This window comes from Cynocephalus volans, chromosome 12 (assembly GCF_027409185.1).
Source record: "Cynocephalus volans isolate mCynVol1 chromosome 12, mCynVol1.pri, whole genome shotgun sequence".
NCBI lineage: Eukaryota > Metazoa > Chordata > Mammalia > Dermoptera > Cynocephalidae > Cynocephalus > Cynocephalus volans.
Genome location: NC_084471.1, coordinates 63,650,282 through 63,671,874, shown reverse-complemented (window position 1 = coordinate 63,671,874; position 21,593 = coordinate 63,650,282). Strand labels below are relative to the sequence as shown.

The window sequence follows — 21,593 nt, the reverse complement described above, 5'->3', positions numbered from 1 at the left end:
GGAGCGCTTGGTCCCGCCTCTCTTTAAATGTTACGCCCCGCCTCTTTGTCTTCCTGGCCAATCAAATGCCGCCCTTTAGTCCCTTTCTTCCTTTTCCCGCCATTCCAGACCTCCCATCTTGGCACTCTGGCCCAATCAGGGAGGGCCTGCCTTCCGAAGCCTCTTCCCCGCGGAAGAGGGGTGGAGTTTCGACCTTTTGACTCCACCTCGGTCTGTGCGGCGCAGACCAACCTAAACCGTCAAAGGAGTGGGCGTGGCTTGAAGTCCCCTCCCGCAACCTGGGGGATCTCGCTTTGCAGAGCGGGACTGGCATCAATATCAGGCAACCTCCAGCTGGTCAGTGGGGCGGGCGGGTCCTCCCAGAGGTGGCAGTATGGAGCTCTCTCCTGGAGAGGGCTCCAGCCCCAGCCCCATGCCCAAGCCCTCTGCTTCCTCCGACCCCCCTGGCCACTCCCCCGCTGCTCATACAACATCGGACCCGGATTCCGGGGGCCAACCTGCCGGGCCAGGTGCGGCGGGTGAGGCGCTGGCCCTGCTGACCTCGTTCGGGCGGCGGTTGTTGGTGCTGGTGCCGGTGTACCTGGCCGGGGCAGTGGGACTCAGCGTGGGCTTCGTGCTCTTCGGCCTCGCCCTGTACCTGGGCTGGCGTCGGGTCCGCGACGAGAAAGAACGGAGCCTTCGAGCAGCGAGGCAGCTACTGGATGACGAGGAGCGGCTCACAGCGAAAACACTTTATATGAGCCATAGAGAGCTACCTGCCTGGGTGAGTACCCACCCTCAGCCCCCGGTGCAGCATAGCCCCCTTCCAGCCCCTCAGTTCTTGGGCTCTCACTCCCCATCCCTAAAGTCAGCTCCCCACCTTGGGAAAGTAGGCACCAGACTTTCCCCTCTCTCCCCGCTAGCCGCCTGCCTGCTGGGACGGACCATTCTTGGAACAGACGACATTCTCTCCCCACTCCTTCCGCACGCCCAGATTGGATCCTTTCATAGAATCAGGACTTCTTCCTGTACTCTTAGGCAACAGCAGTAATAACATCTGGGGACCCCGTCTCAGCAGAGGCTCTCCCTAGCCAAGCCGCCTCGAACCCCCCTCTTGGCTTCTGGTGCTACTCGCGCCATTGCTGCTCCTGAGCATCCCAGTCCCCGTTACCGCGAGGGTTTCCTCGCCTCTCCTATCCTCAAGACTTTTTACCTACTTAAGGCCATAAGATTCTCCCTTTTACCGCTCTTATCCCCAAGTCCCTGCTGGGACCCAGTCCCAGGAGCACTGCCCCGGCACCTGGACTGGCCCTCCAGCCATCGCTTCCAGCCTCAAGCAGCCGGGCTGCAGCGCAGCAGGGGCGGCTGTTGGACAAAGGGCGGGGGTGCTGGGAAGAGGATAGTGCGGCTGCTGCAGAGCCCGCTGCCCACACTGCACCCGCCCCTGGCGGCCCCACCCTTTTCCGGACTGTGGGCTGCGCTTGTTCGGTTGGGGCCAAGACCCTCATTTCTGCGCCCCGTCTTCTGTTCTGAGGCGAGGCAGATGCCTTCCGTCTGGCCTTGCAGAAGCAGATCCCGTTACCCCGCCCTTCCCAGCAGAGGTGCCAGTCTAGCGGGAGTGGCAGAAGAGAGGGATCAAAATTTACGCTAGGCAGACACAGCTATGCTTCCCAGGCCCCGGACTGGGGAGGAGAAAGGGGGAGAAAAGTCCTAGGGGACCTGTAGCCAAGGCAGCAAGTGTCTGTTCGTCCTGCTCCTCATCGTGAAAACTAATCTTCCTACCTCCCAATACAAAGTATAGGTGTCCTTCTTTCCCATAAAAGAGTCACACTGAAAAAAGGAAGAGAGGAAGAAAGAGAGAAAGGAAAGAAAAAAAAAAAAGAACAAATGAACACAAGGCCAGGACCTAATTAGCTCTTCTGGACCCTCCCTGACTCAAGGATTTGCTTCCTGCTTCACCTTCTGGCTATAAAGGCCCCACCTGAGGGGAGGAGGGAAGGCTGGAAAAAGGAAACAGGACTTCTTCAATCTCAGGATTCCCTGTAACTCCCCCTCCAAAAAGAATATGTCCTTCTCCTCTCTCCTCCACTCTACCCCAGCAGCTGTCATTTCACATCCCTGAGCTATCCACTAAGCAACTTTGTGTGGCCTACACACTGTCAGCTTCCCTTATTAAAGAGACTTCATCCCCCAAATTCTGTGAGGAATAAAAGCTTGGGACATCCCACCCCTCCCCCAACCCCTGGGTGGGAGGAGTCGCCGTCACACTCACATGCTTCCTCTCTTCTGTGGGCATCCCACCACCACCATCTTAGTAGGAAAGACAGGTGGAGGCTGGCCAACTAGCTCAGCTGATTAGAGCACAGCCTTGTAAAACCAAGGTCACAGGTTTGGATCCCCTTACTTGTCAGCTGCCCAAAAAAACAAAAAACAAAGATGTTAAATTAGGGCTGGCTGATTAGCTCAGTTGGTTAGAGCAAAGTGTTATCACACCAAGATTGAGGGTTTGGAAACCATAGGCAGAGGGCATGTTCATCACTGTCTCTGCCTTCCCCACCTCCAGGTCAGCTTCCCAGATGTGGAAAAGGCTGAATGGCTAAATAAGGTGAGAATTAATTGTTCTGGTTTTTATTTTTCATAACGAGAGAATGGGGGGTTTTTCTTCTTACTGGACCCTGTAACACCTCAATTCTAACCCCAGCCTAGTCCCCAATGCTCTCTGTGGGGAAGATTCTGAAGGCACTTGCCTTTAGAGAAAAGATTGGGCTCTCCTATGACCATCTCCCTTTCCTCCCAGATTGTGGCCCAGGTCTGGCCCTTCCTTGGCCAGTATATGGAGAAGCTTCTGGCTGAAACTGTGGCCCCGGCTATTCGGGGATCTAACCCCCACCTGCAAACATTTACATTTACACGAGTGGAACTGGGTGAAAAGGTATGTGTGCAGAAAGGAAAGTACTGAAAGGAAGGAGATGGGACAGGGAGGGTGGGTGGCTCAGAGGGGGCTGAGGTACTCCTTCCTGTTCTTCCTCCCTCAAGAATTCATCTCTTTCCAGCCATTGCGTATCATAGGAGTCAAGGTTCACCCTGGTCAGAGAAAAGAGCAGATTCTGCTGGACTTGAATATCAGGTAAAGTCACTCACCACTCTTCCTCTTTCCCCTTCAATGTATCCTCATCACTCCTGGCTATTTCACTATCCCTATTCCCCACTTTAGCCTCATACTAACTCTCTTTATTCTCTTCTTCACCAACTCACAGCTATGTAGGTGATGTGCAGATTGATGTGGAAGTGAAGAAATATTTCTGCAAAGCAGGAGTCAAGGGCATGCAGGTGGGGCAGATGTCAGGGGCCCACATAATAGGGAGTCTTTGCTCTAAGTTTCATGGCATATGGGAAGTGGCACGTTGAAAAACCAAGCCTGGGGAAGTCTCTGGGAGGACAGAGGACCTTTTCTGGGGAAAGGCCTTGATCTTCTCTTCTTGTCCCAGATACATGGCATCTTGCGAGTGATTCTTGAGCCACTCATTGGGGACCTTCCCATCGTGGGAGCTGTGTCAATGTTCTTTATCCGGCGCCCGGTAAGGGAAAACATTGAGGGGGGACGGGGAAGCAGAGAAAACTGAGGGTGACAGTTGCCAACTGTGGGGAATGAGAAGAGAATTGACAAGAAGCATATCAGATGGGTGGTGTGACCTTGCCCCATGATATCTGTCCTCACACCCCTGCTCTTTCCTTCCAGACCCTAGACATCAACTGGACAGGGATGACCAACCTGCTGGATATCCCAGGACTTAGGTATCAAGGACTTACTGAGCACCTGCTAAGTGTTCCAGCCCTGAGTTGGGGTAGTTTCAGGGATACAAAGCAGTGAAAGATGCAGCGTGTGCCCTCCAGGAGCCTTGAATTTAGTTGGGGAGATAAGACAAATATCCCTGAAAAATTTCATACTATGATTTTTCTTCTGTGAGGAGAGTGTGTATTTTGGTAGGGAATGAAGGGGGCTGAAGACTGCTCAGCAGGGGTAGAAAGAGAAAGAAGAGCTGTGGATGGCAAAGAAGAAGGGACAGAGCAGTAGGTGGGGAATTAGGGTAGAAGAGCAGCAAAAAGGATTTTCAAGAAAGGACTTCTTTATAGGTTTAGGTCTCTCTTGGCTATGGGAAACCTAGTTGGTTTGGGGGAAAATTGGAGGTTAGGGCCATACCCACTTCTTTTCTACTCCCCCATTCAGCTCAGTCTCTGACACCATGATCATGGACTCCATTGCTGCCTTCCTCGTGTTGCCCAACCGATTATTGGTGCCTCTTGTGCCTGACCTTCACGATGTGGCCCAGTTGCGTTCCCCTCTGCCCAGGGTATGGCCTCTCCCCCCGTAGATGGATCTTTCTCTCAGGAATCCTGTGCTGGGTCCTTAGTTTTTTACCATGTAATTCCTATCCCCAGGGCATTATTCGTATTCACCTGCTGGCTGCTCGAGGGTTGAGTTCCAAGGACAAATATGTGAAGGGCCTGATTGAGGGCAAGTCAGACCCCTATGCACTTGTGCGTTTGGGCACCCAGACATTCTGCAGTCGTGTCATCGATGAGGAACTCAACCCCCAGTGGGGAGAGACTTATGAGGTGAGAGATCTGAGGAGTGGGGCTGTGTGAAACGAGGAGCCCCAGGAGGTTGTGAGGGAAGAGGCTGATTGGATGATCCTCACAGTTGCAGCCCATGACACCCTTATCTCTCTATGTCCTCCAGGTGATGGTACATGAGGTCCCAGGGCAGGAGATTGAGGTGGAGGTGTTTGACAAGGATCCAGATAAAGATGACTTTCTGGGCAGGTGAGACTCTGCCTATGTTAGGATTCTAAAGTCCCAATGCTACTAAGGTCCCAGAGGTAATTAAAATTGTTTTCTGGGCCTGGGAATCATGTATAATTTTCCTTCCCAACCTTTCTACCCCTCATCCCCACCATGCGTGCACACTGGTAAATATCTTCTGAGTGTAAGGAGAAGGGAGTCTAAGATCTGCCTCTTACTTCTGGATGAGTGAGTGGAGGGCCATTGACATGCTAATTACAACATCCCCCCCTTTCCTCCCTCTCACTACCCTCCCCTGTTCCCTCCCTGCAGAATGAAGCTGGATGTAGGGAAGGTTTTACAGGCTGGAGTACTGGATGATGTAAGTTGGGAGAAGAGGATGGTGGGGAGTGATCTCACCCTTTGGGCAGACATTAGTTGCTACATTGGTGGGGAAGTGGTCAGGTAGGTATCTGATCTCTACTACACCCCTCTTTCTTCTACATCTCCCTCCAGTGGTTCCCTCTACAAGGTGGACAAGGCCAAGTTCACTTGAGACTAGAATGGCTGTCGCTTTTGCCAGATGCAGAAAAATTGGAACAGGTAAGCCACATGGGAAACAGGAAGTTGGGAGAGAAATAGCTGGCTGGAAGTATTGGGCACTGGGGGGGACCAAGGTCTGACTACTGCCACCCCACCCCAGGTTCTACAGTGGAATCGGGGAGTCTCCTCTCGACCAGAGCCCCCATCAGCTGCCATCTTAGTTGTCTACCTGGATCGGGCCCAGGATCTTCCTGTGAGTTTGGCTTGGTGAACAGGGAGCCCTGGGTGCAACATTCCCACACCCTCCCTTGCTGAGGATGTAAATGCCCCTACCTGCTTTGCTCCAGAAGCAGCAACATGTAACACAAGGGTTCCAAGGAGGGGATCAGATCCACCTTAAGGAAAAGATTCTGATGAGATCCCACCTTTTCCAAAACAAAACCAAAAACACACAACATGATGACTTCTGAATTCTACCCCCCAATAGCTGAAGAAGGGTAATAAGGAACCCAACCCCATGGTACAACTGTCAATTCAGGATGTGACCCAGGAGAGCAAGGTGAGGGCCAGCACATCATTGTGGGAGGTCTTATGCATGTGGGGTGGGGTGGGGGGAGAGAGCTGTTCTTGGGATAAATTCTCCCCTTTAGAATGCCTGTAAGTGCAAGGATTTTCTGGAGAAACAGGAATGGTGCTATGGTAAATACCCTTAATCCCATCCTCCACATCTTCAGTCTGTCTATAGCACCAGTTGCCCAGTGTGGGAGGCAGCTTTCCGGTTCTTCCTGCAAGACCCTCGAAGCCAGGAGCTTGATGTGCAGGTGAGATAATCACCTAGTCGTCCCCTCCTGAGTAACCTATTCTGTCTTCCCAGATCTGTACCATTTCTTTCTCTCCTTTTTCTCCTTTGATCCCGATTTTCAATCCATCTACCTAGACTTCCCACATCTCTCTCCACTTTTCCCCACCTATCTCTCTAGAATCACTTTTTATACTTGGGAATTATATACTTAAAATGAGTGATTTTGTGGTATATAAATTATGCCTCAATAAAGTTGTTAACACCCAGCATTTTAAAGGTCATAGAAAGAGCATGGGGCCAGCTCGTGCCTCACTTGGGAGAGTGTGGCTGATAACACCAAGGCCCCGGGTTCGGATCCCATATAGGGATGGCCGGTTAGCTCACTGGGTGAGCGTGGTACTAACAACACCAACTCAAGGGTTAAGATCCCCTTACCGGTCATCTTTAAAAAAAAAAAAAGAAAGAGCATGAAACATAGTGTCTGCTTCACAGAGCTTACTGGCCAGTTTCATAGACAAGAGACACGTATATAAACCCACCTGAGAACAATTAAACATTAACTAGTGGGAGTAAAATACCCATAGTATGGTACTAAGGATGGGAAGAGGAAAGTACAGAGGTTGGTGTAACTAGAGAGATTTTGTAAAGGAAGTAGGATTTTAATTGGGCCTTGAAGGATAAGTAGAATTTACAGAGGGGAGGAGAAAGAGAACTTTCCAAGCAGTGGGAACAGAGTGAGCAAAGGCGGAAGGGATCGTGGAATGGGAGAGGACTGTAAAAAGATGGCCCTGAGTGGAGCAAAAGGTTTGTGATTGGTATGGAGAGGAATGAATCTGGAACCATATTATAATTTCTGCAGTATGCCTCTCTTTCCCCTAATCCTTTCACTACATTCCTTTCTCCTATGCCTGTAGGTGAAGGATGACTCCAGGGCCCTGACTTTAGGGGCACTCACCCTGCCTCTGGCTCGCCTGCTGACTGCCCCTGAACTGACTCTGGACCAGTGGTTCCAGCTCAGCAGCTCTGGCCCAAATTCCAGGCTCTACATGAAACTAGTCATGAGGGTATGGAAATGGAGGAAGTGCTGAGGGGTTTCGGAAAGGCTGTGGATTCCTTGGTATTAAGAGTAAGGACGGGTCTTAAATGAGCTAGTATATGTAGGAGCACTGAGCAGACACACAAAAAATGTTTGTGGATCTGACTGGTGGAAGGAATGGTGTGTGAGTCAGGGTAGGTGTGGAAGGAACACTCTAGAGATGATCCCAGCCAACGCAGGGACCTGGTTTCCCTGTCAGAGCCCCTGCTTTGCTCTCCAAGCCCCACATGCCTTGCCTGCTGGTGGCTAGTTGCACTTCTTTGATTCAACAATCACACTGCCTTTCCCAGATCTTGTTCTTGGACTCATCAGAACTGTGCTTCCCCGCTGTGCCTGGTACTCTTGGTGCTTGGGACCTGGACAATGAGAGCCCTCAGACAGGCAGCAGTGTGGATATCCCACCTCGAGCCTGTCACACTACTCCCAACAGCCACTTTGGGACTGAGGTGAGGCTATCTCTGGAAAGCACCAAGATCGTTTGACCACCCTAAGTGTGCCAAACCTGTTTCATGGCTGGTTCTGCCAGGTCTCTCTCCCTTTGACTGCCCTCTGGTGCCCCATCTGTCCCTTTTGCAGAATGTGCTCCGGATCCATGTATTAGAGGCCCAGGACCTAATTGCCAAAGACCGTTTCTTGGGGGGACTGGTGAAGGGCAAGTCAGACCCCTATGTCAAACTAAAGCTGGCAGGACGAAGCTTCCGGAGCCGTGTCATTCGGGAAGATCTCAATCCTCGCTGGAATGAGGTTTTTGAGGTCAGAATTGAGTCCTACCCCCAGCTTTGAGAGTGGTCCAAAAACCTCTGGGGGAGTCCAGTCATTTGGAGAGGAAAAGGAGAAGATCCCCTTTCTTCTGCACTGTTTTCTCCCACTAGGTGATTGTCACATCAGTTCCAGGCCAAGAGCTAGAGATTGAGGTTTTGGACAAGGACTTGGACAAGGATGATTTTCTGGGCAGGTGAGAGCGTGGGAGTCCAGGTGGGCAGACAGGCAGGGCCTCTGTAGGCCATGGAATCTGGCCTCAGAGAGAGACAGACTTGGTTCTTTTTTTTTTTTTTTTTTTCCCCAAAGATGACCGGTAAGGGGATCTTAACCCTTGACTTGGTGTTGTCAGCACCACGCTCTCCCAAGTGAGCTAACCAGCCATCCCTATATGGGATCCGAACCCGGGGCCTTGGTGTTATCAGCACCACACTCTCCCTAGTGAGCCACGGGCCAGCCCAGAGACAGACTTGGTTCTGATCATCCACCTCTTGTCTTAATCTTTCTCCCAAAAAGGTGTAAAGTGAGTCTCACCACAGTCCTTAACAGTGGCTTCCTTGATAAGGTGAGTGTGGGATTAGAATCAACAGTCCCTCCTGATATTGACCCATTCCTCATTCTCATAATTCCCTTGTCCCAGCATCTCCAAGTCTTCACTCTGCCTATTTCCACAGTGGCTGACCCTGGAGGATGTCCTATCAGGCCGTCTGCATTTGCGCCTGGAGCGTCTGACCCACCGTCCTACTGCTGCTGAGTTAGAGGAGGTAAGGAAGGAGACTGGAGGAAGAAAGGAACCCAGGATGGGCCAGGGTGGGCTCTTACCTCAGCTTTCAAGGCACATGCCAGGCCCCAGGATGTCAGTTACCACCCCATGTGCCTTCTCCCAGGTGCTGCAGGTAAACAGTTTGATCCAGACTCAGAAGAGTGCAGAACTGGCATCGGCCCTGCTATCTGTCTATCTGGAGCGGGCAGAGGACCTACTGGTGAGATCTGCTTCCTACACCCCATAGCTCCCTGGCTCTTTTTCCACCTCCCTCAAGTTTGGATGCTCCTGGTATGTTTGGAATAGTAAATGGCCCCCTCTCTTTCTGAGCGTGGGCTGGGGTGGGAAGAATTGTCTGTCAGCCACGAGAGTAGTGGCTGTCAAGTGATAAAGGAGACATGGCCACTGGCTATGGATATAATTTGGCAGGGGAGGGGGAATCTGCCTAACTAGGTCCAAATTTAAGATGATCACAATATTTCCTTTACAGCTCAGAAAAGGCACCAAGCCTCCCAGCCCTTATGCTACTCTCACTGTGGGAGATACTTCTCATAAAACCAAGGTATTAGGAAATGCTGCAGGGTTAAGAACGGGAGGGATAAGAGGAGTAGAGGAGAGGGTATCAACCACTGATCATAACCTGTCATCTCCACCAGACTATTTCCCAAACTTCAGCCCCTGTCTGGGATGAGAGTGTCTCCTTTCTCATCAGGAAACCACACACTGAGAGCCTGGAGTTGCAGGTACTATAAATTCATTCTACAGATATTTAGCAGATTCCTGCCATGGGCCAGGCACAGGGCATTCAGAGATAAAAGACTGAGTTCTTATCTTTATGGAGCTTGCACTCTGTTTTGGGAGAAAAACAACCAGAAAATAAGTTCAGAATGATAACTGAGGTAAAAGGCACTGTGGGGGGAAAAGGAGGGGTTATAACAGCCCGGGGAAAAGGTGGGGGTAGTAGGAAAGGTATCCATAGATGACCCTTGAGCTTAAGGGTCAGCAGGCTCTGACCAAGAAAAAGAGGACAGGAAAACCGTCCTTTTTGTCTCAGGCTGAGAAGAAAACAGAAGAGAGGGAAGGTAAATTTATTATAGATTAGAGAGGCAGGCAGGAGCATGATCATAGGAGCTTTTCAACATTATGCAAAGAATTTGGATTTTATCCTAAAGGCTTAGGGAAACGTTCGAAGAAATGAAGGTTGACATATCCAAATGTGCGTTTTAGGAAGGTCATGCTGACAGCAGGATAAAGAATGAGCTGGGGAAGGACAACACTGATGGCAGGTAGATCAGTTAAGAGACTAATAGAGTCATTGAAGCAAGAAATGACAAAGACCTGAAGGGATTTGGTGATTGTTTTGACATTGGTCGGGGGAGGAACAAAGAACAGCCTATATGTTAACTCCTATGTTTCTGGCACAGGTGACTGGATGGAAAAGGGTGCCATTACTAACATAGGGAGTACACAGAGGGAACTTGTGAATCTGAGGTCTCTGAGGGACATCCAAGGGGAGACATCCAGAAGGTAGATAGTGTTGTTCCCTCTCCCTCTTGTTGGAGTGTTTTTTTTTTTTTTAAAAGATGACCAGTAAGGGGATCTTAACCCTTGACTTGGCATTGTCAGCACCACGCTCAGCCAGTGAGTGAACCGGCCATCCCTATGTAGGGATCCGAACCCATGGCCTTGGTGTTATCAGCACCACACTCTACCAAGTGAGCCACGGGCTGGCCCTTGTTGGAGCATTATGAGCAAGCAACAATTTTAGTCATGGGTAGCAAGATCTTTTAGGGAGTATGCAGAGTGAAAAGAAGACAAAGGATGGACGTGTTGGGCACTTCAACAATTAAAGGGCAGACAGAAGAAGAAGAGCCCTTCAAGGGTCCTGAAGTATAGCCAGAGCGGTATGAAAGAGGTTACAGAAACCAAAAGAAGAGGGTTTCAAAAGAGAGGAAGTGGCCAAATGGTGCTATGAGATAAAATAAGATGACTGAAAACTATTCAATGACTTTGGAAACTAGGAGGTCACTGATTACTGGAGTAACTTCAGTGGCCTGAATAGAGTAGAGACTAGATTTCAGTGGGTTGAAAGGTGAATAAAAAGTGAAGGGGTGGGCCGGCCCGTGGCTCACTCGGGAGAGTGTGGTGCTGATAACACCAAGGCCCCAGGTTCGGATCCCATATAGGGATGGCCGGTTTGCTCACTGGCTGAGCACGGTGCTGACAACAGCAAGTCAAGGGTTAAGATCCCCTTACCGGTCATCTTTTAAAAAAAAAAAAAAAAAAAAAAAGTGAAGGGGTATGGGACATAGGGAGAGGGTAAGTGGAAGGTAACATCACAGTGCTGATTTCCTCTTCTTATGGAGTGGGGAGTCAAAAAATACCTTCTAGGGCTAGCCAGTTAGTTCAGTTGGTTAGAGCTTGGTGTCATAACACCAAGGTCAAGGGTTTGGATCCCTGAACCAGCCAGCAGTTAAAAAAAAAAAACTTCAAAAATAGATAGAACAGTAAGTAGAGAATCATATGAATTAAAATGGAAACTTATAGAATTTAAAATAATGTAATTATTAATACTAGCTAAGGTAGAGCAGAGTACAAAATGTACTCAATTCCTCATCTTTCTATATAAAGTTGATAAATCATGAAATAGAGATGAAATAGAGATATAGGCTTATTAGTTAGAATTATACTAGAAGAAAGAAAACAGGAGGGGTTTAAAAGTCATTACATTTGGAATATGGCAATGGGGGTAGCATGGGCAGGAAACATTTACTTTTTTGGTGGTTGGCCTGTATGGGGATCCAAACTCTTGATCCTGGTCTTACCAACACCATGCTCTGACCAAGTGAGCTAACCAGCCAGCCCTAAACATTTACTTTTAATTCCATTTTTACTGCTTTTTTTCTCTACCCTGTGCAAGTATTACTGGTATAATTTGTGAAAGCTTAGTAAGTAAAATAGTACAGTCTACTCCAGTTAAGAGATGAAGGAAGAAGGACCAGTAACTGTTACCATGGCTTCCCTGCCCTTCACAAAGGGGAATCGTTCACCCAAACCACCTCAGTCCAAGCATTTGGGCCTTGAACACCAGGATTAAATAACTTATTGGTGCATTTGCCTCTTGATCACTGTCCTGTTGTCCCACAGGTTCGAGGTGAGGGGACTGGCATACTGGGCTCCTTATCCCTGCCCCTCTCAGAGCTCCTCGTGGCTGACCAGCTCTGCTTGGACCGCTGGTTTGCACTCAACAATGGTCAGGGGCAAGTGCTACTAAGAGCACAACTAGGGGTGAGTGCCAGGAGATGGTGGGCAGGTTGAGAGGGAGGCAGGGAGGAGGGCCTTCACGGCTGAAGGACACACCCAGGAGGGTAGGAACAGAGGGCCGTGTCCTTATAGCAAGGGAGCTGAGAGAACTCTGCCCAGCTCACAGCTTTCTTGCCCCTAGATCCTGGTGTCCCAGCACTCAGGAGTAGAAGCTCATAGCCACAGCTCCTCATCTCTGAGTGAAGAACCAGAGCTCTGGGGGGTGCTCCCTCACATCACCTCCTCAGCCCCAGAGCTCCGGCAGCGCTTAACACATAGTGACAGGTAAAGGGCTGGGACAGAAAGATGGGATGCAGTCAGGAATATAAAGTAGGAGTTACAGGTTCCCTAGGCTCTACCTTCTCCCAGACCTATTTCCATCTCTCTACAGTCCCCCTGAGGCTCCAGTGGGGCCTCTGGGTCAGGTGAGACTGACTGTATGGTACTACAATGAAGAACGAAAGTTGGTCAGCATTGTTCACGGTTGCCGGTGAGACCCCAGCCCTCCCATCGTCCAGATTTCCTCCATCCCTTCCCTTGGGTTACCTTATCACCTACTTCCTCCTGTTGCAGGGCCCTTCGACAAAATGGACGGGATCCCCCTGACCCCTATGTGTCATTATTGCTACTGCCAGACAAGAACCGAGGCACCAAAAGGAAGACCTCACAGAAGAAGAGGACCCTAAATCCTGAATTCGATGAACGGTCAGTAAGTGGGCATTCAGGTGGAGAGGTGGCAGGCTTGGGAAGGACCCCTGTTCCCTAACACCCAGTCCCTCCATAGGTTTGAGTGGGAGCTGCCCCTGGACGAGGCCCTCAGGCGAAAGCTGGATGTCTCTGTGAAGTCTAATTCCTCCTTCATGTCAAGAGAGCGAGAGCTGCTGGGGAAGGTAAGAGGGCACGGATGGGCATGGCAAAGGTAAAAGAAGCTGCTAGTACCAAAACTGTAGTCTCTGTTAGGGAAGAATACCAGGTGATACTTTAGAGGTGACCTATCAGCTCTGCAATGGTTTGGGACCAGGAGTGTGTGATGGCAGGACATGGTCTTTGGAGATATCAAAATAACATCTTCCCCTCTACTATCCTCCAACATAGGTTCAGGTGGACCTAGCTGAGACTGACCTTTCCCAGGGTGTGGCCCAGTGGTGAGTATCTGGATGGGTGGGGAATGGGTCTGGATATTTAAGTAGGAGAAATCCCAATCACAGGAAGGGGGAAAAGGATGCAATCTGGTCTGGTAACTGTTAATTCTATGAAGTATAGGAGCCTTTGGATCATGTCTGACTTACAAGAGCACATAAGAGTCATCTTTCAACCTGAGTCCTCTCTCCTTGTTTCCACAGGTATGACCTGATGGAGGACAAGGACAAGGGCAGCTCCTAGGGCTGGTGATTACCAGTCTGACTTGCTGTCTTGTCTTGCCTCTCACTGTATCACCACCTCAGTGTGACAAGCCTACAGCTAGAGCCCGAGGGAAGAGCCTGCACCTTTCAGCCCTTTCACCTCCTAGGCCCGTACTAGGGCCTTTGCCTGACCAAAGAGAAAGACCACGTCACCCTTTATTGCACCGTCTTTATCTTTCTGGGCTCTGGGCAGGGACCAGAGCTGGCTATTTCCTGCTCTGCCTGCACATTGTTCTCCCTTCCTAACAACTCCTCAGGGCCTTCTGTATCTGTGCCTGGCCATTGACAGCATTAGAAGTCATGTTAGCTTATGCCAAATACCACTTTTGGAAAGATCTTTTTTCTTTAACTTGATGGTCACCTTCTTCCCTACCATGAGCAGTCAGGGAGGATAAATATGTGGGTGGGAAGGTGGACAGGCTGACTTCTCAATCTGTGAGCCTCTTGAACTACTGCATGTAGCAAAGTTATATTAACCTGGGCCCCCATGTCCACTTCTGTCCCCACTTTCCTCAAGTCTGTCCTGAAAATTACACCTGCTATAATGGCTGGGGCCAGTCTCTTGATTCACTCTGGGAACTGGGGATGCTTGGATTCTACTCAAGCCTCCAAGTAGTGGGATATCAGTCTTTGAGCCCCTAGCTGGTGATATGCAGAGGGCCTTGGAGGACTCGAGACTGCAGGGCCAATTTTTTTGTTCAAGTGCCTAGACTGTTATTGAGTGGAACTGAATCTGATACTCTTAGTTTTGCACCACCTCTGCCAATCCACTGTATCTTACATTAAACATCATACTCAAACCAGTTGTGGCTGTTTTCATTAACAGGGAATCCAACCTGCCCATCAGATGTTTATTCCAACTGTCAGAAGGCTTTGTTAGCTCAAATGTTTAGCACGTGATGCTGACAATACCAAGGTCCAGGGTTTGATACCTGTGCCAGCCAGCCACCCCCCCCCCACAAAAAAAAAATCTTTGTTCAATTCACGAATCATGTCAGTTTAATTAATGGTCGAAACCTACTGAGGTTGCAGCCACCAAGAATGTTGGTTCTGTTGAGGATGGTCAAGGGACCTGTGTGCAGTAGCTGCCGTTGAGTTTCAGGTGAGACTCACTTTCAGTCACAGTGATGAAGTTTGTTGCCCATCCAACTTGTCTGCTGACCACTATGGGCTTTCTAGGGAAAGGATCCCTAAGCCTGGTAAACCTGGAAGCTCTGTCCCACAGCACAGGCTCATAGTGTCTCAGAGCCATCAAGGCATGCCCCACCACTTCCAAAAGAGCTGTTCTGGTCCATCTGATGGGCAGCTGAGAAATATTTTATACCTATTTGGATGTGCTCACCTTGGACTCTTCCTTGCAGAAGCCTTCCTGGAATGCAAACTACAGAAGCTGTGCCCCATCTGTTCTAACTGCCAAATAAGAGATGGACAAAGAGTTAACTACTGAAAACAGGGTCACTGGCATAGGAACTTGGGGATTTCATAACTGCCTCGGGGGAAAGGACTAAGTGCAATTCCACAAGTTATCAAAATTCACTTTATTAGAAAAAACTGAATTTACATTCCACGCCATCCACTAACTCAGCTGCTAGGTTTTCACTTTTTTTGTTTTTGGCAGCTGGCCAGTATGGGGATCTGAATCCTGCTAGGTTTTCAGTGATTCCTTTGTATTCATTGCTGGTTCCTCTACCTTCTCCACCTCCTTTCCATAAACTTAAGAGGACCCAAGCCTTGGCCATGAGCAAGAGGTAGGTCTCATATGCCTCCCCCCACCCCCACCACTCCAGAATGTCAGGGGAAAATCTCCAAAAACACAGGGCAGAGGAACGTAAATTGTTAAAGTCTCTTGTCTAACTATCAGATATTGAGCATGTGGTCCAAGGCCTGCTGCTCTAGCTGTTTTCAGATACTATAACCAGGGATTTTGCAATGTGTGATTTTAAGATACTCTTGACCTAGTTCATCACTTCAAGTAATTACATTTCCAAAAAACCAGAGGACATGGCACAAATTCTCCCATCTCACAAGGGTCCCTACTCTTTCCTAACAAATAAAAGGGAGGAGGTACTGATCTACATAGTAAAAGCAGGATGAGACACAACTCAGCACATGGTTGCACATATATACAAAGATGAAACAAATGAAAAAAATGGTCACTAATCAGAAATTAAACAAATATACTGTTATTTCTCAAAACAGCTGACTTTTGACACTGACACATACAGAATCCATACTTTTTTCTTTTTACCCATAGATTTTTACTTTTTTTGGCGGCTGACTGGTATGGGGATCCTAATCCCTGACGCTGGTGTTACAAGATGGCACTCTAACCAACTGAGATAACTGGCCAGCCCTTGATGATGTGTACCTCTTCCAGAGAAAGGCAGATATGACTGCATATGGGTACGCTGTCACCGATGTTTGCAAACTCGGAATGTGGTTTTATTGGACCAAACAATGTGCCATCATTAACTGGGTGTGGTAACACAGTTGTCTACACAACAGCTATTTTCCCTCTTCCCTACATACAGAGAACCCCAGAGCATTCCTGGCGGCAGTGTGCTAGCCCCAAGGGATTAATATGATCCTCTTTGCCAGATACTCACTTTCCCAGCCTCCCATGCAACTCAGGATGACACTGACCCAGTTCTGGTCAACAAGATGTAACAGGAAGTCATTTGGTTACAGGAGCATCAAAAGAAAAGAGCCAGGGCTGGCTGGTTAGCTCAGTTGGTTAGAACATGGTATTATAATACCAAGGTCAAGGGCTGGGTATTGGCCAGATGCCAAAATAAAAAGAAGAAAACATTTATTGCCCCATTCTTTTTGCTTGCATCATAAACTACTCATTCATATAAGGATGTGATACCTGGAACTGCAGCAGTCTTTTTCAAGGCCATGAGGTGAGCAACACAAGGAGGAAAAGCTAACGTAAGTTCAGGAATACAAATTTATAAATTATAATCATATTATAACCTTTTTTCACTTAACACATAAGCATTTTTACCCTGCATTAAATAATCAATAATTAAATTATTGAAAACATAATTTATAGTGGTTGTATATACTTCCATAGAATGAATGTACCATAGTTTAACCAATTATCTGTTGTCAGAAATGTAGGTAGTTCTCAATATTTTGCAATTCACTATGGGAACATACATAAAGATATTTATATACACCTCAAATGATTTCCTTAGGATAAGTGGAATTGCTGGGTCAACTTCTGTTGGACTTTTTTTTTTTTTGCCAGCTGGCGGGTACAGGGATTGAACCCTGGACCTTGGTGCTATCAGCACCACACTCTAACCAACTGAGCTAACCAGCCAGCCCACTGTTGAACTTTTAAAACATTCTTCCAAACTGTATTCTAAGGAGATTATATACATTTTCTACACTCCCAACAGCATTACTTGAAAATGTGTTTTCATATATTCTATACAACCTTGATTACAATTTTATAAAATCTTGCTAATTGATGGGTAAAATGTTACCTACTTTTGGGCCGGCCCGTGGCTCACTCGGGAGAGTGCGGTGCTGATAACACCAAGGCCCTGGGTTCGGATCCCACATAGGGATGGCCGGTTCGCTCACTGGCTGAGCGTGGTGCTGACAACACCAAGTCAAGGGTTAAGATCCCCTTACCGGTCATCTTTTAGAAAAAAAAAAAAAAAAATGTTACCTACTTTTAATAGATCTTGCTGCCTCTTTTCTCACTGCCAGAGTAACAACCATCATTTCTTCTTGTTGTCAGTAATCCTTTTTTCTCCAATAGCAATCCCTCACTTGCCAATTTTCTTTTCTAATCTTGTTATAACATCAAGGTCACAGGTTCGGATTCCCCCCTATTGGCCAGCCACAAAAAAAAAAAAAAGAAAAACAAAATTGAACTCTCTCAATCCCTTGAATCTCCAACCTACCTCCCTATCAACTTACTTGTATCAGTGTCCATTCCTGACTCTTCCCTTTCACCCAGATATCCATTCATTCTACAAATATTCCAGTATTCTATGTACCAGGCACTGTGCTCTGGAAATACAGTGTATATGGGGGCAGGGGGCATAAAAGATAAAGAAAACAATCTGTGCAATAAGGACATATAACACCTTTGAAGATGTGAAAGTTAGTAGGTGTGGCTGGTAGAGATGTGGCTGGTACAGGCAAGGAGTATCTGAAAAGTGCTGGTTCTTGTGGGCCACTGTTAAGTATTTAGTCTTTATCAAAACACATAAAAGGATTTTAAGCAGGAAGATGATACAATCAGATGTACATTTTAATTTTTCTTTTTTGGGGGGGCAGTTTCGGGGATCTGAACCCATGAACTCGGTGTTACAAGGCTGCGCTTTAACACAAAAACAAAAACAAAAAAAGAAAAAACAAAACAAGGACAAGGCTGTGGCCTAACCAACTGAGCTAACCAGTCGGCCCTACAGATGTGCATTTTGAAATGCTCACTCCATTTATTAATGCTGTGGTTACCTGTGTCTTTGGTAGTTTATTCTCTGTATTTTCCAGTAGGCTAAAAATATTTCTTTTCTTTTTTTTTTGTCTTTTTTCGTAATCGGCACTCAGCCAGTGAGTGAGTGCACCAGCCATTCCTATATAGGATCCGAACCCGCGGCGGGAGCGTCGCCGCGCTCCCAGCGCCGGAGCACCGCACTCTCCCGAGTGCACCACGGGCTCGGCCCAAAATATTTCAAAAAGATTCCCAGGCCCTTACACAGACCTAGAGTCAAAAGTTTTTTTTTTTTTTTTTTTTAAAGATGACCGGTAAGGGGATCTTAACCCTTGACTTGGTGTTATCAGCACCACACTCTCCTGAGTGAGCCACAGGCCGGCCCCAAGACCGGCATTTGTCACAGATAATCCACATACATGACATATAAATCACCTATGCCCAGTTAAGACCATGTTCAATCCAGTTCCTATTATTTTGTTTTGTTTTTGGTGGCTGGCCCTTGATCTTGGTGTTACAAGGCAGCGCTCTAACCAACTGAGCTAAACGGCTAGCCCTCAGTTTGTATTATTTATGATTAAAAGACAGGATGTCATAGAAAATGGATAGTCCTCTAATCTGTCTTTGCCAAGGGTCTTCATCTCTTCTCCTTGCATTACTTCTCTATAAAACAGAAAATGCTAGAAAGTCAGCTGAGAATATAAACACTCATACTTGGCAAAGTGCCAAAAGTGGGTTCTCGATAGGGGAAAAAGGAGGGAAAAAAAATTAGATAAATCACATCTTCGGGGCCTGCCCGTGGTTCACTCGGGAGAGTGTGGTGCTGATAACACCAAGGCCATGGGTTCGGATCCCATATAGAGATGGCTGGTTAGCTCAGTGGGTGAGCGTGCTGCTGACAACACCAAGTCAAGGGTTAAGATCCCCTTACCGGTCATCTTTAAAAAAAATAAAAATAAAACACATCTTCGAAATCAACTTCTGTAGAAGTGATGAAAGACACAAAAAGGCATCTGTGTTGTGGCCCTTCCCCAGTCTTGCAACCAAACACTTATGAGAAATGTATTCCTTCTTTCTATCTCTTCATACCTACTGAACCTTCATGGATGTAAAATGGGGAAAATACCACCTACTTCATATGTTGGAAAGATTAAAGGAAATTTATTTAACAAGCTCATATAGCACTTATGCTGTGCCAGGCCTATTCTGTTTTACAAATATTAACGCATCTAATTCTCCCAACAGCCCTAAGAGGTAGGTACTATTTTCTTTATTTTACAGATGGGGAAACTGAGGCCCAGAGAGATAACTAAACTCGCTGGAGGTTACCAGCCAGTACCTGGCAGAACCTGGATTCAAATCTGGGCAGGATGGTCTGAGCCCACACTCTTTAGCACACCCTCTGTGCTGCCTCTCTGATAATTTAGCCGCTTCATCAGCACTTAATCTGTGGAGGCCTCCAGGAATGGTTCCTAACACCATCATCGTTATTTCTGTTGTAAAATCCATTTCTATTCTTCTGCGAGGCCTTCCTCAACTAGTAAAGTTCACTTGTGCCCATCCTCCTGCCCTCACATGAGTTTTGCACTCTGATCCACTCCTTACACGCCCGTGTAGCTCCAGCCTCCAACACGACAGCCAGGTATTTACCGATCCAGTGAGTTAAGGTGGGCCGGTCCAAGCTGGTTCCCTCCCAGCACGGAGGCATTTGACAAACGCCATGAGAGAACTCCAATTCTCGGCAGAGGTGTCTCAGAGTGAAGGGCTGGAGTGTCCAGCCCTCTGTTCCAAGGAGACTTCTTAAGACCTAGGAGGATGGCGCCTATGCGACCAGAGGATGGAGAAGCCTCGGCTTGGAGAGACTGAGTCAAGTGACCGGGCTTAATTGCAAATCTTAACATATACCTCAGCGACCAGCTAATTTTTTAAAAATAAAAACCTTTGGAAGTTACTACTCCATGCCACGCAGCAACTCAATGGCCTCTGTCCTCTTTCTACCAAACCGCAAGAGGAAGCGCAAGCGACCGCAGCTGCTCTCCCCGGGGCAGTAAGTGCTCGCAGCTACCTGACGTCCATGCTGCGTGCTGCAGCTTCAGCCTTTCCCCTGGTTCCGAGTATATCCAGGAAAAAATCTACGCACTCACTAAACGGGGAATTCACCAGGGATAAGTAAGAGGGATTGTATGAGGGGTCCCACAGGGTCCTAGGGTCAGGGGTGAGAAGGGTAAATTGCACACTGCCCTTCAGTTCCGGGAGAAAAAGCGCGCTGGAAAGAGCCTGAGTCACCAACCGTCGCCGTGGGCCGGAAGCCCCTGCCCCCGCGTCGCCTTTGCTCTAGAGAGAGCGTTTCCCGCGAACCCGCGGGGACTACAACTCCCAACATGCTTCGCGGCAGCCAGAATGAACCCTTCAGTGCCGGGGGCCGAGCTGCACCCCGCCCCCGTCCCTTACCCGAACCCCGCATGGTGAGTTTTTTGGGGCTGGGGAGAACCGCTTTCCTTTAAGGCTTAGGAGTGTGTGAGTGAGTGTGTGTGTGAGAGATGGGTGTATTCCCTGCGGGAAGAATGATCCTGGTTTTCCAAAAATGGGACAATTTGCAGTAATGAGATTCATAGGCGCTTTTTTTGCTAATGGAAGACCCAGCATCAACTCTCTGAACCCCAGGGCCTAAGTAGAATCACTACTACTATCTTTCTCAGAATGCTACCTAAGTCCTCTCCTTTCCCCCCACAGCAAAAGTAGCCAGCAATCCTTTCTCACTCCCAAACGCCCCCAACTTCGACCTGCACCCCAGCGCGCCTAGCAAGTTTTGTGACCTGGCGCCTCAGTCAAGACTTTTATTATCCCCCTGGTTGGGGGGTGAGTACTCATGGAGCCCATAAGAGCTCCCTCATCCTTTCGGATTAGAAAATTTAGGCCCTTTGTCTCCCAGAGCCCGCCCTTCCCCCCAGGTGCCACCACGGGGTCCCTGCAGATTTAGCAAGCACCCTACCTTTTGTTTGACTTGAATGATAATGGGCTTAAGAAAAAGATTTTCGTCCTTGGAAGTGTGGGTGGTGGGTGTTAAACCTGATCTTTGTCCCCATTCCCACCCCTAAAACAACACTGGGCACAGGAGACAGTGGTGGGAGGGAGTGTCACACTCCCCTTTCCATTACTATTCTTTCTTTATACTGTGCACAGTTCCAGTTCTGGGCTGGGAGGGAGCTCAAGGACTACAAGTACTGAGGATTATCAGATTGTGGGGTCAAATACCCCCACTCCTCACAAATGGTCATCTGTCATCCCCAGACCAAACTGGAATGGATGACAGAAGAGCTGCTTGTTTTTTTCCCCTTTCACTGCTCCCAGACCCTCCTTTAACATATATCAGTTCACACAAGCCCCCCCACCACCTGGGCCTTCAAGAGTCTAAAGTTGCTGGATCCCCTCCTTTGCCTTACCTCTATCTCAGTGTCACTGGCAAGCATCCTGTCCTCACCCTGGAGGTTAACTCCTCCATTCTGGGTAATCTCTGGCTTCTTCCCCCTGCCCCCAGAAAGAACATTGTTCTGGCCAGCGTTTGGGGAGGGGAGGAAAGAGAGAAGAAGACCTTGGGCAGGAATCCTGAACCATAGGAGGCCAGGGGAGTGAGGGCACGCGGGCATATCTCTCCTCTACCTCATCCTCACCACCGCCAACTGGCTTTGTGCCCCTGCCCCCGCCCC

The 21,593-nt window shown here is 48.4% G+C and overlaps 1 protein-coding gene and 1 long non-coding RNA gene across 4 annotated transcripts; one reads left to right on the top strand and one right to left on the bottom strand.

Moving 5' to 3' along the window:
* The first annotated feature begins 296 nt into the window (after positions 1-296).
* Positions 297-14,233, top strand: ESYT1 (extended synaptotagmin 1). Its single transcript, XM_063076168.1, has 31 exons — positions 297-763; positions 2,543-2,584; positions 2,777-2,911; positions 3,033-3,106; positions 3,237-3,309; positions 3,468-3,557; positions 3,719-3,774; positions 4,208-4,331; positions 4,420-4,596; positions 4,721-4,803; positions 5,095-5,143; positions 5,278-5,364; positions 5,465-5,557; positions 5,792-5,863; positions 6,039-6,125; positions 7,021-7,170; positions 7,493-7,648; positions 7,779-7,955; positions 8,075-8,157; positions 8,478-8,526; positions 8,636-8,725; positions 8,849-8,944; positions 9,215-9,286; positions 9,381-9,467; positions 11,872-12,012; positions 12,170-12,312; positions 12,419-12,517; positions 12,601-12,732; positions 12,812-12,917; positions 13,123-13,172; positions 13,371-14,233. Exons 1-31 carry the CDS (start codon positions 374-376, stop codon positions 13,408-13,410), a joined length of 3,303 nt encoding a protein of 1,100 aa, XP_062932238.1. The 5' UTR covers positions 297-373; the 3' UTR covers positions 13,411-14,233.
* On the bottom strand, positions 2,586-21,572 carry LOC134361195 (uncharacterized). Of its 3 annotated transcripts, XR_010021391.1 has the most exons (5): positions 21,330-21,572; positions 17,117-17,275; positions 14,773-14,840; positions 5,638-5,699; positions 2,586-3,618 (listed from the first exon to the last, which is right to left on the bottom strand). It is a non-coding gene; the product is annotated as an uncharacterized LOC134361195 (long non-coding RNA). The 3 variants fall into 3 exon arrangements; XR_010021392.1 differs by lacking the exon at positions 14,773-14,840 and having other exon boundaries at positions 21,330-21,570; XR_010021390.1 differs by lacking the exons at positions 14,773-14,840; positions 17,117-17,275 and having other exon boundaries at positions 21,330-21,562.
* Positions 21,573-21,593: the final 21 nt, after the last annotated feature.

Bases quoted from the DNA above. Each gene is read 5' to 3' on its own strand.
- ESYT1 (XM_063076168.1), top strand. From the start codon at position 374: ATGGAGCTCTCTCCTGGAGAGGGCTCCAGCCCCAGCCCCATGCCCAAG. The intron at 5,365-5,464 runs GTAAGCCACATG...ACCCCACCCCAG, and splicing joins ATGCAGAAAAATTGGAACAG to GTTCTACAGTGGAATCGGGG. The intron at 8,527-8,635 runs GTGAGTGTGGGA...CTATTTCCACAG, and splicing joins ACAGTGGCTTCCTTGATAAG to TGGCTGACCCTGGAGGATGT.